This window comes from Pseudonaja textilis, chromosome 6 (assembly GCF_049901715.1).
Source record: "Pseudonaja textilis isolate UNSWEBS1 chromosome 6, rPseTex1.2, whole genome shotgun sequence".
Taxonomy (NCBI): domain Eukaryota; kingdom Metazoa; phylum Chordata; class Lepidosauria; order Squamata; family Elapidae; genus Pseudonaja; species Pseudonaja textilis.
Genome location: NC_141995.1, coordinates 56,659,463 through 56,675,189, shown reverse-complemented (window position 1 = coordinate 56,675,189; position 15,727 = coordinate 56,659,463). Strand labels below are relative to the sequence as shown.

Genomic DNA, 15,727 nt, shown 5'->3' with positions numbered 1-15,727 from the left:
AAGCAGAAAAAATATACATGTCATTAAATGAAATTTGGCATGTTCAATTTCAATTAATTTGCTCAGAAATAATGCTGATATTATTATCAAAATTATAATGTCAAACAAAAGCAATACGCCTACATTTAAGTTCAATCTTATACATAGGAAAAAATGGTTGTGTAGCTCTTGAAAACCTGCACAACTCTACCTAGAGTCCCTTTGTGAGAGAGATGGGTGGTTCAAAGATGTGATAGATAGATAAACGTGTTGGCTATCTTGATCTTTTTTGACTATATTTGCAAACATCTCAATATCACATACAAATTAAAATACGTATTTATATAAACACTACAGTAAAAAAATACAAAAATAAGGGTTGAGGAGCTCACTTAAAGGATGTAAATTAAATACTATAAGCATTCATAATAGTAATGCATAATCAGATATGCTTAGAGTCATAGCAAAATCAGATTTGCTACAGTAATGCTGTTGGTAGCATTTTTTTTTTTTTTGAAGTTTCATTGGTACAGATTCTTATCCGTTAAAACAGTGGTCGCCAAATTTTAGTCGTCCGCAGAGAAATGTCACCCCCAAAGCACCCGCAAAGCAATTAATCCAGGCTGCACTGGAACACAAGGCTGCGCCACCCACATGGCCCGCGGGAACACAAGGATTGTGTCTCTTGCATTGCAAAGAATACGAGGTAGTGAGGGGCGGGAGAAAAGGGTGGAGCGGGGGAACTTGCCCCACTCGCCCCATGCGCCTCGCCTGGCCACATAGCTGCTTCTTTCTGCTTCTGCTTTTGGCTGCATGCAAGGAAAGCAGCAAAAATCTTTCTTTCTCTCCCCCAAACTCCTCCAGAAATGAGTCTTTGGGATCCTGCAAGGCCTCCTGCTCCAAGAGGCTACACCGGCAAAGACTCATTTCTGGCAGAGTTTGGGGGAGGGAAAGAAAGACTTCTGCTGCTTCTGCTGCTTTCCTTGCATGAAGCCAAAAGTCTTTCCCCCCACCCCGAGAACAGAGCTGGAGATGGTATCCTGTGATCCGAAATAAAGGATCAATCGATTGTTAGGAAAACAGGTTGGGGAATTTTCCTACAGACGTTTCTGGGGATTATCCCAGGGTCTTGGGTCCACGGGATTTAAAATTATTATTTTGGTGGTCCCTGAGGTCCAAAAGGTTGGCATTAAAACATATGCAAAGCCATTTGTTTTTTGTTGCTTTATTATAACAAGGTTTTCATCTACTTTGAAAATCACTTCCACTGAACTACAGACTAAAGTTTTACTCTATGGATATTTAAATGATATTTTAATTTTACTTTAAAAAATTAACCTGTGGAACTTATTGTGTACCCACATCCAGTATATATATAAAAATACACAAACTACACCCTTGGAATAGTGTCCAGATCTGGTTATCATGATACAAAAGTCATGTTGAGGCCCCAGAAGGATGTAGGGAAGAGTAGCAAAAATGATAATGGCTCTGGGGGGCTAAACCATATGATGAACCGCTAACGGAACTATGTATGTTGAGAACGAAGAGAAGGATTAGGGACGGGTGGGATTCAAAAATTTTAACAGCCGGTTCTGTGGGCATGGCTTAAGTGGTGGCCGTGGCTTGGTGGTCATGTGACTGGGTGGACATGGCTTGTTTATTGGCTGGGCGTGGCCAACTCAATATCACTCACATCGAGGCACACATCTCCTTACATGGCCTCTCATGACTGTGGGGATGCTGCAACAGTCGTAAGTGTGAAAAATTGTCATAAGTCACTTTTTTCAGTGCCATTGTAACTTTGAATCTTCACTCCACACAAGCAAAATACCAGCAAAGGAGGGGAAAAAAACTCCAGAGATGTTCCTGAGACAGGAAGTCTAGTCCTGCCAAGGATGTAATAAGGGTCAACGGAGAGGCGGTTTCTGTAAGCAACACCAGAATGTTTCCTTCCTGCCTTCCTTACAGGATTAGGCCAGTAATTTCTTCTAACAACCAGTTCTCTGAACTGCTAAGAATGTTAACAAACGGTTCTAGCGAATAGGTGCGAACCGGTAGAATCCCACCCCTGATTAGGGATGACATTAGCTGTCTTCCAGTATTGAAGGGCTGTCACAGGGAAAAGAGGGTTGATTTATTTTCCATAGGACTGAGGGCAGAACAAGAAGCAATGGGTGGAAACTTATCAGAGGGAGATTCAACCTGGAAAAAAGAGGAATTTCCTGACAGTAAGAACAAGGGTGGGCTGCTGGGGGGGTTCGCAGGGGTTCAGGAGAGTCCCTAGCTAAGATTCTGCACAGTTCGCAGAACCCCAAAATCCCACTCCTGGCTGGCCCCGCCCGCCCTGCCTCTCCCCTCCCAGGAGTCTTGGGGAGGGTGAAAAACGGGCCTCCTGGAAGTTTGGGAAGGCCAGAAACGGGCCTGTTTCCAGCTTACGAAGAGCCTCCGGAGCCCAGGGAGGCCATTTTTGCCCTCCCAGAGGCTTGAGGAAAGCCTCTGGAGCCTGGGAAGGGCACAAATGCCCCCCTCACCATGGTGCAGGAGGCCGACTAGGCCACGCCCACCATGGCCACACCCACCCAGCAACTGGGCAGAGAACCCTTTGCTGAAATTTTTGAAGCCCACCCCTGAGTAAGGATGATTCATCAATGGAACAGCTTGCCTCCTGGAAGTGTGGGGGCTCCATCACTGGAGGTTTTAAAGAAAATACCGTGTTTCTCATATAATAAGGCCGGGCCTTATTTTTTTTTTGAGCTCTGAAAAAACGGCTAGGCCATCTTTTGGGGGGTGACTTAATTCCCTCCCCTTTCATTCTCATCTAGAGCGCCGTGGGAGCTGCCGCCGCCATTTGGAGTGCTGTTTGAAGCTGCTGCCGCCGTTTGGAGTGCCGTTGGAGCTGCCGCTGCCATTTGGAGTGCTGCCGCCATGTTTGGAGCTGCTGTTGGAGCTGCCGCCACCGTTTGGAGTGCTGCCGCCATTTGGAGTGCCGCCGCCACTCCAAACACGGTGGCAGCTCCAAACACAGAAGCGGCAGCTCCAAACGTGGCGGCGGCACTCCAAACGGTGGCAGCAGCTCTAAATAGCGGCGGCAGCTCCAAAGGCACTCCAAACAACGGCGGCAGCTCCAACAGCACTCCAAACGGCGGCGACAGCTCCAAACAGCGGCAGCAGCTTCAATGGCACTCCAAACGGCAGCAGCAGCTCCAAACGGCGGTGGCAGCTCCAACAGCACTCCAAATGGCAAGTCTCCCCACCCTTCCCCCCATTTTGCATGTTTTAAACTAGGCCTAAATTTGGGGGGAGGGGCTTAATTTGATTTTATGCCTAGAAAACATGCTGGGTCTTCCTATTGGTGGAGGCTGTATTGTTGGAGAAACATGGTATTAGGCAGCCATTTCTCTGGGATGCAGTAAGGTCTCCGTTCTTGGGCAAAGGGTTGGACTAGAATATCTCCAAGAACCCTTCCAGCCATGTGATTTTATCACCTTATAGTGTGCCATTATTTATTTCTTGAATGTAGTGGTCAAACCAAGCTAAACACAGACCTGAATCGAGCTGTGACTGCAACGCACACTTAGGTATTGTTCATATTCTCATGTCACTAGGGGAACTGTTTATTTACTGTAAATATTCTGAATAATGTTTACATTTTCTTTATGTAGCAAAACAAAGATTTTGAAAAACTTATACATCTGTTTCGTATATGTCCAAATGAAAGAACACTGAAGGACATTCTGCAGGTAAGAGATTAAAAAATAACTATGAAGAATTATTTGATTGATAATATTGAACACAATAATATGAAAAAAATGTGTAAACACTTCTTGCTTATACAAATACTAGCTCTGTACCCGTGCTTCGCTACGAAACTATATGATCGGGCTAAATTTTGGGGGAGGAAAATAAGGGAAAAAATTCTGCTTCTGCCTACCAGCATCCATCAGTATTCATCTGGCTAGTGTTCTATCAATGTGTGAGAGAATTGAGGGCTGTTTGGAAACTGAAACAATATTTGCTGTATGAGCAAGGAGGAGACAGCAAGGAACCTGGGCGTGGCTTAGCTCAACTGTTCTGTACTAAAGCTGGTTGCTGCTCCGAAACTGAAACTGAAACTCCTCTGCTTGCGTTTTGCATTTGGAACAGATTTCTTTTCAGGTGGGAGGAGGAGTAGAACTCCTTAGCATCAGAGCGTGTTAATAATAATTATATAGGAAATACTAATGCTCTGATGGTCATTTCGAAAAATCCTTTCTTATGAGCACCAAGAAGCCAAGAGGAACATATGTGCCAAATCTGAAGTTTGTAGGCTTTACGTTCTGGAGATTTTGTGATGATGCATGAGTGGTATTTCACTTTTATATATATAGATTTGAATTCAGTCATCTGTTCTATGCATTCTGTCACCCTTTTTCCCAAGTGTCTCAAAAGGTAGTAACCATTATTGTATGTAAATGTTGAATCATATTACTCATTTATTAAATGAAACATCATGTACTTCCAATTATATCTGTGCTAAAAAATTTATCTTTTAAATTAATCCTTCCTTCCAAGAGGAAAGGATTGTTATGGGATTGGAGGGGGCTTTTTAATACCCAAGAAATATTATTTCTTCACAGTAAGCTGCATGTAAATAATTCGACCACTGCAGTGATAATTCTTAACTGATTTCTCTAACAACAAGAGTCTGTTGTTACAAATTTTTACAAATAATAGTACAGCATTATGGTAATGGATGTGAGAGGTCTTTTTAGTTCTTTCACCTCTTTTTCTATGCAGAGATCCAACAAATATATATGTTGTGTTGGCTACAACTTGCACAGCACATACTATATTACAAGAGAAATGCCTAGTTTTCCATTTGACAGAGAAATAGGAGGGGATATTTGACTTTAGAGAATCCTGTCTCTTATTTTGGAAGAAGATGTAATTAGGAAATCCTATGGCATTTGGGATACTATCCAACAAAACCTAGCTTTTGTAGTTTTAATATGCTATGTAATTACTTTCGTGTGCTACTATATAAAGACACATTCTGTTAACTCTATGCAATAGACAGGCTTTCAGGTCTCATAGATTTTTTATTTAAGTGTTTCAATATAAAAGCTTTTCTGTAAAGCTGGTAAATATTGACAAGCATTTTATCTTTTAACATTACATTATGAAATGTAGCCTTACATATTGGGGCATTAACTGACAAGCTATGGTCTGTTTATATCAAAACCTATGCCAGAGATTTGTTTGACTCAATAAATATGTGATTTATAAATCATTATTACTTGAAACAGTGACAATATTAGCAAAGTAAAAATATCCATCAGCTAATAATTGGCCTTGCTAATGTAACTATTTGGATTTTGCCATTGGTAATTTGTCCATAGAAATCATTTTAAAGAAATACAGTAATGACTCCCTGATTGGGAGTTCCTTTACAATAAAAACCGCAACTGTCAAATTAGAAGTCTCTTTCTATAAAAACTTCTGAAAAGAAAATCTATAGTTGTCTTTTTTCATATCTATTCTCTTTACTTACTATATGTCATGAAATTCTGAATATGTTAGGGACTCAAGAAAAAAAAATATTTCCCTGATTTTTAATATGAAGTGAAATAGGACTTTAATTTGTTAAAAACATTGCTTTGGTTGCATTACAATAAACCTTCCTTAAGTTGCTGCGTCATAGTAGTGTCATAATTGCAAAAACTGTAATTTTCTACCTTCAGTCAAACTAGAATTAGAATATTTTATTAAATATATGGAATTTGCGGAATTCCAATTATCACACATCTGGATTGTGCTTCACAGTGGAGATTATATCTGATTTTTGCTATTTCTGCTTTATGGACACTTTAGAATTATCTCCGTTCAGTTCTCTTGTGTTTTTTATTATTAATTATAATTTATAAAGTATTCTGCTTATTTAAACTCTTCATTAGAAAATAATATCATCTTTCAACCTCCTGTATTTTAGAAACCATCTGCTTACAGGAGTGATATTGCCATCTTAAAAACATAAATGAAAACCTTCAAGAAACAATATATATATATATAATTCAGCTTTGTTTGGGTATTTTCCCACGTCATTGTAGTTGTGCTTTTAAAGTTGTAGCAACGTTTCGGCAGAATCTCATCTGCCATCATCAGGCCTCTGGCAGACATATGTAAGTACCAGCGAAAACTTAAGAAAACAAACATACACACACACACACACACACACACACACACACACACACACACACACACACACACACACATATATATATATATATATATATATATATATATATATATATATATATATATATATATATATATGCTTTAATTGAATTTTTTCCAGAAGGCAACTGGACTGTCTGGATTTTCTTTGAAGATGATTCTTCAGAAGTTTCTTGGATGAGAAGCGAAACTTTTTCAAAGAAAAACCAGACGGTCCAGTTGCCTCTTGGAAAAAATACTTTTGGGACAACCATTACCTGCATAACTGAGAAGCTCCATAGCTTCAGTTGAAACTTGATTGAAATCTTGCATGATTTCAAGTGAAAACGACAAAATCTCATCAAATTATGAGCAGTATGGTGGTGTGTGTGTATGGTGTGTGTATGAAAATGCCCAAATGTCACATATGTTGTTGTTGTGTAGAAAGAAAATCTTTACACCACTGGTTATTGTAGTGGACGACAGATTAGGAATAGTTACCTGTCATGCCCTTGGTAGAGTCGGACTCTGAGGGAGAGGAGGAACAGCCGACAGGGAGTGGAAGTCTGGCTCCGGAGATTGTGGAGGAGGCTGGCGAAGGGCAGAGGCCGGTTGGGCAGTCAGAGGAAGAACCAGGCCCATCCCCTCTTCATCCTAGGACACGCAGGGAGGAACGGAGAAGGAAACAACTTGGCTTACGAGAGAGGAAGAGGCCATGATCCTCCTCATTGGTTGCAGTTGCGGAGACTAGTATATAAGAGAGATGATTACAACACAGCATTGCCAGAAGCAAAGCGTGTTTTATTTTGGGCCGAAGTTATCTTGGTTGGCGTCCTTCCAAAAGACTGTGCCTTGTTATCTCCTGGAAGTTGGTAATTACTTATCCTGGTCCGTTGTGGAAATTTCATCCTTGTAGTTTGTTTGGTTTTTTATTTCACCTCTATCTGCTCATTAAATTCGGACTGTATTGCTTTCTTTGGAAGACTATTTTTGAGTACGTTTGATCTCCAACTGAGAATTATTGAACAGCGGGGCCAAGTTGGAGGCAATAAAAGGACATTTATTTACATTTTAGATTTTGTTACGTTTGTGTTACACTCTGGGTCATCACAGTTACCTTAGAAACACCCAAGTTATATTGAGGTAATGCAGAATAAGAATGGGATGCTACCGGTTCTATAGAACCGGTAGCTCCGAAGAGCAGCTGCCGCCGAACCAGTTCGCTGCAATGAGGTTCTGCTCTGCTGTTTGGCCCACCTGCCCACCCACCCGGGCTTTCCTACTCAACCTTTATCCTCTGTTTTTGAAGCGCAGCTGATTTACGCGGCACAGTAGAATACCGCGCAGCAGCTGCTGAAGGGAGACTGCAGGCATGCAGACGGTGAGGTGGAACGCCTTTGCGCCTGCGCAAACTCCTCTGCACCTGCGCAAAATGTGAGGACGCACGCAAAGCGCGCCCACCAAGCCACGCCTACCAAAATGGTGGCCAAATGGTTTGAATCCCATCCCTGATGCAGAGCCAGTTTCATGAACGGAATACGGTTGTGATATGTCAGCTTGTTATCTTACACTCATAATTCTATTTAAACATTGTTCCTTGGAATTGAATGTGCCATTTGGGATATGTCGCAGAGTGCTTGCTACTCCATTAAAACAGACTTCCTCTAGACTCAGACAGTCTGAGAAAAGAGACGACAATTTAAAAGGACAGACATTGGTAAAGCTAGACACGCGCAGGAACAAACAATTATTGCCGTGCATCCAAACTGCAGGATTATTTTTTAGCAGAAAGAATAAAAAGCACAAAGAACAGTTGCCTGTTTTTGTTTGTTTTTTACAAAGGTAGTCCTCTATTTACAATAGTTCATTTAGTGACTGTTCAAAGTTACAATGGCACAGCAAAAAACAACTTATGACCTTTTTTCACAGTTACAACCTTTGAAACATCCCCGTGATCATGTGATCAAAATTCAGGTGCTTGGCCACCGGTTCATATTTACGACCGTTGCTGTGTCTCAAGGGTCATGTGATCTCCTTTTGCAACCTTCGCACAAGCAAGGACAATGGGGGAAGCCAGATTCATTTCACAACCAGGTTTCTAACTGATCAACTGCAGTGATTCGCTTCACAAGTGAATGGGGCAAGAAAGTTGGTAAAAACAAAGCTCACTTAACAAATGCCTCACTTAACAGAAATTTTGGGCTCAATTGTGGTCATAAGTCAAGGACTACCTATACTTTTTCATGATACCATCACCTGGGCGCAAAGGAGGCAATTGACGGTTAGGAAGACTGCTTTTGAGAGAAGAAACCAGAAGGGATACAGATCAGTGATGGGATTCAAACATTTTTACTACTGGTTCTGTGGGCGTGGTGTGGCTTGGTGGGCGTGGCTTGGTGGGCATGGCAGGGAAAGGTTACTGCAAGATCCCCATTCCCTCCCCACCCCACTAACCTGCTTTCCAGCTCTGTTCTCCTGTGCAGGGCAACAAAAGAAGACCCAGCCAATCAGCTGGGACTCGGGAGGCGGAGAATAGATGGGGGAGGGGCCAGTCAGAGGTGGCATTTGCCAGTTCTCTGAACTATTCAAAATTTCCGCTACCGGTTCTCTAGAACTTGTCAGAACCTGCTGAAGACCACCATCTGATACAGATGTTATATGTAGAATGGAAGATTACCTGGCTTCAAAATGAGTAATGGAAAATGAAGCTTTAGAAATTAATTTAGAAATTAATCTGGAGATAATAACCTTTGAAGGGGTCTTGGCAGAGAGACATGAAAAAAATAGAAGAGTTTGAATGATGGGAATTAATCTGGCCTTTCTTTTTCCCATTCAAATGAGTGGTTTGGGTTCCAGAATTGTTCATCTGGCAATATTCTGAAAGAGGAATTTGGTAGTACAAAACAGAAGCTCATTTCCTTATCCTACAGTTCCGTTTCCTTGTCGGGAAACAGAAAGCACTGGTATTTTCCCTGATTTTGGATGAGATCTGAGAGTAAATACTAACTTCACAGTTTCTGCCTAGAGTCACTGAGAGTTGGATGATGGCTTTGCAAATGATGGTCCATCGCACCGTCAGTCAGATAATCAGACTGGATTTGGCATTATTATCCGCCTATTGAGTCCTTCGCAAGGACCTGGGATAGGCAGATGTTGATGCTCTTTTACGGCAGGGATCCCCAACCTCCAGGCTGTGTCCCACTACTGGGCCATGGCCTATTTGGAATTGGGCCGTGCTAATGGCAGGTTGGAGCACACGTGCGCAACTCAATTTGCAGGTGCGCATTGGCCCGTCACTCCTGCAAGGTCTGGGTTTACGTGCGCACCAACTCATCGCTTGTGCTGCCCAGTCCCCCTCCTCTCCCTGAACCAAGTCCCCAAGCCCCAAAGGTTGGGAACCGCTGGTTTATGGTGTTAGAAGTATCGTCACAGGATGCCAGCTATTTGGAATAAAGTTATCTTTTGCAATTGACTGATGGTGATTTTGCCCATGCTGAGGGTGTTCAAGTGATGCTCCAATTGTTTTGGGATTACACCCGAGGTGCCTATTACTGTTGGTACTACCTTTTTTTTTTTTTTTTACTTTTGCCACAGTTGTTCTGTCTATTTCTGTTTGCAGATTTTTGTATTTTGTGATCGTCTCCAGTTCCTTCTCTCCCACTCTGCTGTCTCCGGGTTATTATTATCATTCTGGAGTACTTAGAAATGTCACCATTATCGGGGTGTTTAATTTTTTTTAAAAAACAAACATTGCTCCAGGGGTGGGATTCAAATTTTTTAACAACCGGTTCTGTGGGTATGGCTAGGTGGGCGTGGCCAAGTGGGCACAGCCAGGTGACTGGGTGGGTGTGGCTTCTTCTTTTGCCTCCTGGGCCTCAGGGAAGCCTTCTGGGCGAAGCAGTGAGACAGCAAGGGGGATCCCGGCACAGCTGATCGTCAGAACAGCTGATCGTTGGGAGGGGTTAAAAAAAAGAAATACCTTAAGGAGTGACTGTGTGGGAGAGAACGCAGTCAGCGACGTCGGGCACGGACACATGCGCAACAAGGACTGACTGGGAGGGGCGGGGCGGGTGGAGAGGGGTGTGGCCAGCCAGGGGCATGATTTGCCGGTTCTCCGAACTGCGCAGAATCATAACAACCAGTTCTATAGAACCTGTTCGAACCGGTAGAATCCCACCTCTGCATTGCTCCCCTGTTACATTTTGAAAACGGTGAATTTTACATCTGCAAATTTTTAAGCGTTTGTCATTTAGTTCCTTAGGTGGAAAATAAAAATTCTTTACATTCCGTTGTAATAAATAACCACCGATTATTTAAAAGGGAGAACACAGACCTCTCCATTTGCCATGCACTGAGGAAGAAAAGAGGTAGCACAACAATGGGAATGGCTTAGTCTCAATTAGCCTCAATCAGGCGACAATATTGAGAACATTCAGATTTTGAAGATGTGCATAGTGATACGTTGCCTTGCCTTCAATACCCGTATTGCTTCTAAAATACGTTCTCCCCCTGCCCCCACAGATGCAATTGTGCTTAAAGACAAACCGAGCCTTTCACAGCTTCCCCAGCAATGCACAACAGAAGCTCTGCCAAGCTTTCATCTACCAAAAGTAAGTAAGATGCCTGGGTGTGATACTATTGGAAGCAAATGAGATCCACTCCACAAGCTCTCTTCAGAAAGCTGGGTCAGAAGGTGAACTTTTTTCAAGAAAGCTGAAATTTTTCCAATTAAATATTTATCGTTCTTTAGAAATGACCTGCCCCATTAAAATAAAATATTGACAAATGAAAGCTACATAATATTACTTTGATATTCCACGATTCAACAGCCGCCTTCTAATGGAGAGCTACTAGACTTTCAGTGACTAAGAAAAATACAACAGTATAGATGGCTGTTACTTTGAAAGATAATGTATAAAGCTCATTAAAGGTGACTATTGTTTCTTCCTAGCTGGCACTTTACAGCTTGTCTATAAAGTTTCCAACAGACCTTCGTTTAGTAGAGTGAACATTTTCAAGATGAGGACAAAACTCAGAAGAGATTCTTTAGCTAAGGTGCCAAGTTTCGTTTGCACTTTGCAAAATTCCACAGATGTATTTGTTGGCCCAGTCATCGGATGCTTCGAATACCCTTTAAAAATAAATGAATTCAAGCCCTTTTTAAAATTTGGCCTTTACTATTTTTTAAATGGATTTTCAAAAAATGCTTCAGGATTATTTTAGCAATGTAGCAGGACCCTGATTTTATAAATGGAAGGAAATATATTCTTTCCAAAGACTTAATTAATCCTCTTGATTAATGCTAGAAATGGACACTTTTTCAGATTAGAAGCAGAACATGTAATTTTCCTTAAAGAAGCTATGCTGAATATATATTTGAACAGATGGAAGTGACCGTGCTGAAATCAGATACATGACAATAGCAATAGTACTTAGACTTATATACCACTTCACCGTGCTTTTACAGCCTTCTCTTAGCTGTTTACAGAGTCAGCCTCACGCCCACAACAATCTAGATCCTCATTTTACCCACCTCGGAAGGATGGAAAGCTGAGTCAACTTTGAGCTGGTCAGAATCAAACTCCTGACCTGTTGGTAGTCGGCAGTCAGCAGAATTAACCTGCAATACTCTATTCTAACCACTGCACCACCATGGCTCTTCATAGAAAAGCAGTGACATTCAGGAATATTTTGTGTCGGATTACGCCATTTCTAAAATTGCAAAAAATATGATTTTCCACTTAATGAAGGAAAATCCCTTGTAAATATTACTGTAATAATGCCTGAATGCAAGCAGAATTAATAATAGAGCAGTTATTTCGCGAGGATTCCCTACACTGTATCCAATCAGAAGCAAGAAAAATCTTTGCAGAGAGATGCCAAAAAAAAAGATGCATTTAACATATCTCTGCATTCTTTCTAGCTTTTTACAAGTGTACGTAATGCCCTTTAAAAATCAAGGAGACTAAATGTGCTTGATAAGGTTCTATAAGCAAATTAGTAAATCACCTGCAGAAAATTATCCAGATTGCATGCAGGAAGCAACGTGAAGCTATGCTTGTGATGAATAATGAATTTTGGGACAGCAAGAACAATTCCATATTGTCTTTTTCTGACTATAAATACAGATCTTTGCCTTTATTTTCTGCCTAGAAACATAAAGATTTTTTTTTAAATAGTAAATGTAATTTAATTATATCAAACATCCATTGTTCCTCTCAAAGAGATGAAGCTGGTAGCACTTTTATATTACAACTTTGTGCTTAGAAAACATTTACCTGGGTGAGGGCCTCAGGTTGGCTTGACATGAATACTTGAAGTACTTAAATGTACAGGGTGAGATTTTCTTTTATAGATATTCCATGCTCATATTGCCAGTAAATCTTGTGTCCTAATGAGTGGCTTGATTTCTGTGCTTTGACCTAAAATATCATGAAGCAAATTTATTCAATATTATATCTATCCACATCAACTTTTCCAAGTGCCTGACTTGAAAAATGTCTGCTTCTAAACATATTACTGAATTTCATGAAGCAGTAGAATTAAGTAGATAGTTCGTCAATGATAAGAAACATACATTTTTATTCTGTCGGGCCATATTTCTAAAGATACAGTACTCAATTACTACTGAGTAAACCCAATGGAACTAAATAATATTTAGAACAAGTTTATAGGATTGTTCTATGATCATACAAAGAAGATATAAAAGTGCCAAATATTTAAAATATTTAAAAATAATTAATATTTGCATATTCCTAAATATTTATCATATACTCCATACAAGGATATCCCTTTTTAAAAATCAGTTGCTGATTGCATTCTAAATATTCTAGAAAATGACTTCTAAAATATTGTTCTTATAGGTACATAGCTGGAACAGTCATCATGAGACAAGGACATAAGGCAACTGAATGTTACTTATTGTTGTCTGGCAAACTGAAAATTATGATAACTGATGAAAATGGGATTTTTGCCCCTGAAACATTGTATGAACTGGAAGAAGAAGATTTCATAGGGGTAATGATTTCCCTCTTTATAAAATAAAATAATTTGTGCAGATGCCACTTCTCAGTGTAGAGAGTTAACATAAAGAAGAAATGTGTCAAGAATAATTTAAAACTTGAATAAAGGAAGTATGAACAACAATTGATTACTAGGGTTTTTAAATGTCTCTAATAAGTAATCCTATTTCTATGGCAGTGTAAATAGTTTTCAGGAACAAAAGAATGCCCGCCCTGAGAAAGGAATCAGCAGAATGAGACCTCTGATTTCCAACCCAGTAAAGTAAAGATGAAGGTTCCCCTTGCACATACATGCTAGTCATTTCGGGCTCTAGGGGGAGGTGCTCAGCTCCATTACAAAACTGAAGAACCTGGGCTGTCCAAAGACATCTCCCTGGTCATGTGGCCGGCATGAGTAAACGCCAAAGGTGCATGGAACGCTGTTACCTTCCCACCAAAGTGGTCCCTATTTTTCTACTTGCATATTTACATGCTTTCAAACTGCTAGGTTGACAGAAGCTGGGACCAGTAACGGGAGCTCACTCCGTTACGCGGCACTAGGGATTCGAACCGCCAAACTGCCGACCTTTCTGACCAACAAGCTGAGCATCTTAACCACTGAGCCACCACATCCAACCCATTAAGGCAGACCAATAAGATATCATGGCCAACAGTACCAAAAGTTGCCAAGGGTTCACATTCCCATCATTCAGTCCCAACATAAATCTTTCAGGAGAATGACCAATGCCGCCTCTGGCCCCATCCAAGGGGCTTGGCTTGAACCCAGACCAAAAAGAATCTAAATAATTCATTTATATAGTACCGTGCAGCTGATCGGCCTCACCAACTCAGCAACCTTCTCCAAAGAAGAGACAATGGAAACAGAATGAAAAGAGTAATTTTGATATAACCGACTAGTATACTTTTGTACATTTTTCTTAGTAAATGTATAGAAAGGTAGACTAAAACTACTCTTGTTTTTCAAGGAAACCTGTCTGTTGACAAACATGAGACGTCCTGCTTCGGTTATTTGTAAATCTGATACCGAACTTCTTGTGATTGACAAAAAGGTATGGAATATAGATTCCTTTTCCCTACAAAATATTTTAAATTTGGCAGTGTTAATATTTGCTTGGAGAGATCTGTTCCAGCTGTGACATTGATGAACACAATATCACTTGCTAAATTCTGTTCTTGCTTAATCTATTTCCGAGATGCAGCAGCAGCAACAACGAAAATTTGTTTTGTAGCATGGTAAGGTCGAATGCATGAGTTAAAGCAAGGGTCTTCAAACTTGGCAAGTTTAAGACTTGTGGACTTCAACTCCCAGAATTCCTGAGTTAACATGACCAGAGGAGGAATTCTGAGAGTTGAAGTCCACAAGTCTTAAAGCTGTCAAGTTTGAAGACCCCCTGAGTTAAAGCATAAATTTTGGCAGACACTTTTCGTGCAACAGTTTAACTGGATGATGGATTATATGGGAAGGAAAGGAAACTAACTCTGTTTGTGATAATGCTAATCCTAGCAACATGGATTTTTATTTTTATTTTTTAAAAATTTTCTGCAGAAGAAAAGCATTAAAATAGCAGGAAGTGCTAACCTACCAGCTGCACCTTCAGCAGTTGAACAGAACAGCAAAATAGATAACTGTCTTCAGTCTTTAACTTGCTGGCTGAATATAAAGACAGTTCCATAAACTCTACAAAGGCTTCCATACAAAGTTTCTTTATTGGATTGTAATAGGTGTCCTCAAGGTATAACTCACAGTTACGCTGAGATTCATCTAATGTCTAATCTTTGCATAGTCATCTTGGTAGTGTGAAACTATAGTTATCTTCATCCCATAACGACGGAGCGAAGGGAAAGACACCAGCACAATGCTGAGGTCCAAGCAAGAATAAAGGAAATCCAACCAAGGGTCAATACAGTGACCAATCAGGATTACAGATGTGACCACATGACATGAACTACATTTCCCATGAGGCATGAACTACTTTTACCATGAGGCATTCCCTTAAGGGGACAGGTCCCAATTCTCAATCAACTATATACTGTCTGAACAGCACAAACTGTATATCAGTCTCTTCGTTTAGAACTAGGTGCAACATAAAGGTTCGTCAGATCGACAGGGAAGAAGAGATCGCCATATCACAGGGCTATGATGGAGTACTGTGTTGATACAATGCAAGGAAAAGAAATATGCACCAACGTTTTCAGAAATAGGATGAAATTCCCACAGGCAGGCCCCTTGGAAATTTCCAGAATATGTATCCTGCCAAGGGACAGAGTCCAGATCAAGCATCAACTGATTTCCCAGAGCCTCCCTCACTCTGGTAACTGATACATCTGTCTTTGAAGGAAGCTAACTCTATAAACACCCAAAGTGAAAAGGCAGAATGTGTGATATTAATTACATTAATTAATTATTTAAAGCAGTGTCCTCATTTGTGCTTTCACGGCAGTCCTGTGGAAGAAGCATCTGCCTTGTTGATGGTGCCTATTGAAGACTTGCCCTTGTATTTTAGTCTTTAGGTTTTCTGTGTTTCATATTC

At 40.7% G+C, this 15,727-nt stretch overlaps 1 protein-coding gene across 1 annotated transcript in view; it reads left to right on the top strand.

The window, feature by feature from the left end:
* Nucleotides 1-15,727, top strand: part of LOC148125488 (cyclic nucleotide-binding domain-containing protein 2-like) — a 65,411-nt gene that overhangs the window by 6,945 nt on the left and 42,739 nt on the right. Inside the window, exons 3-6 of the mRNA XM_087936840.1 lie at nt 3,645-3,722; nt 10,696-10,784; nt 13,038-13,191; nt 14,162-14,245. Coding sequence (XP_087792966.1) covers nt 3,645-3,722; nt 10,696-10,784; nt 13,038-13,191; nt 14,162-14,245 — 405 coding nt within the window. The remainder of the gene's footprint in view (nt 1-3,644; nt 3,723-10,695; nt 10,785-13,037; nt 13,192-14,161; nt 14,246-15,727) is intronic.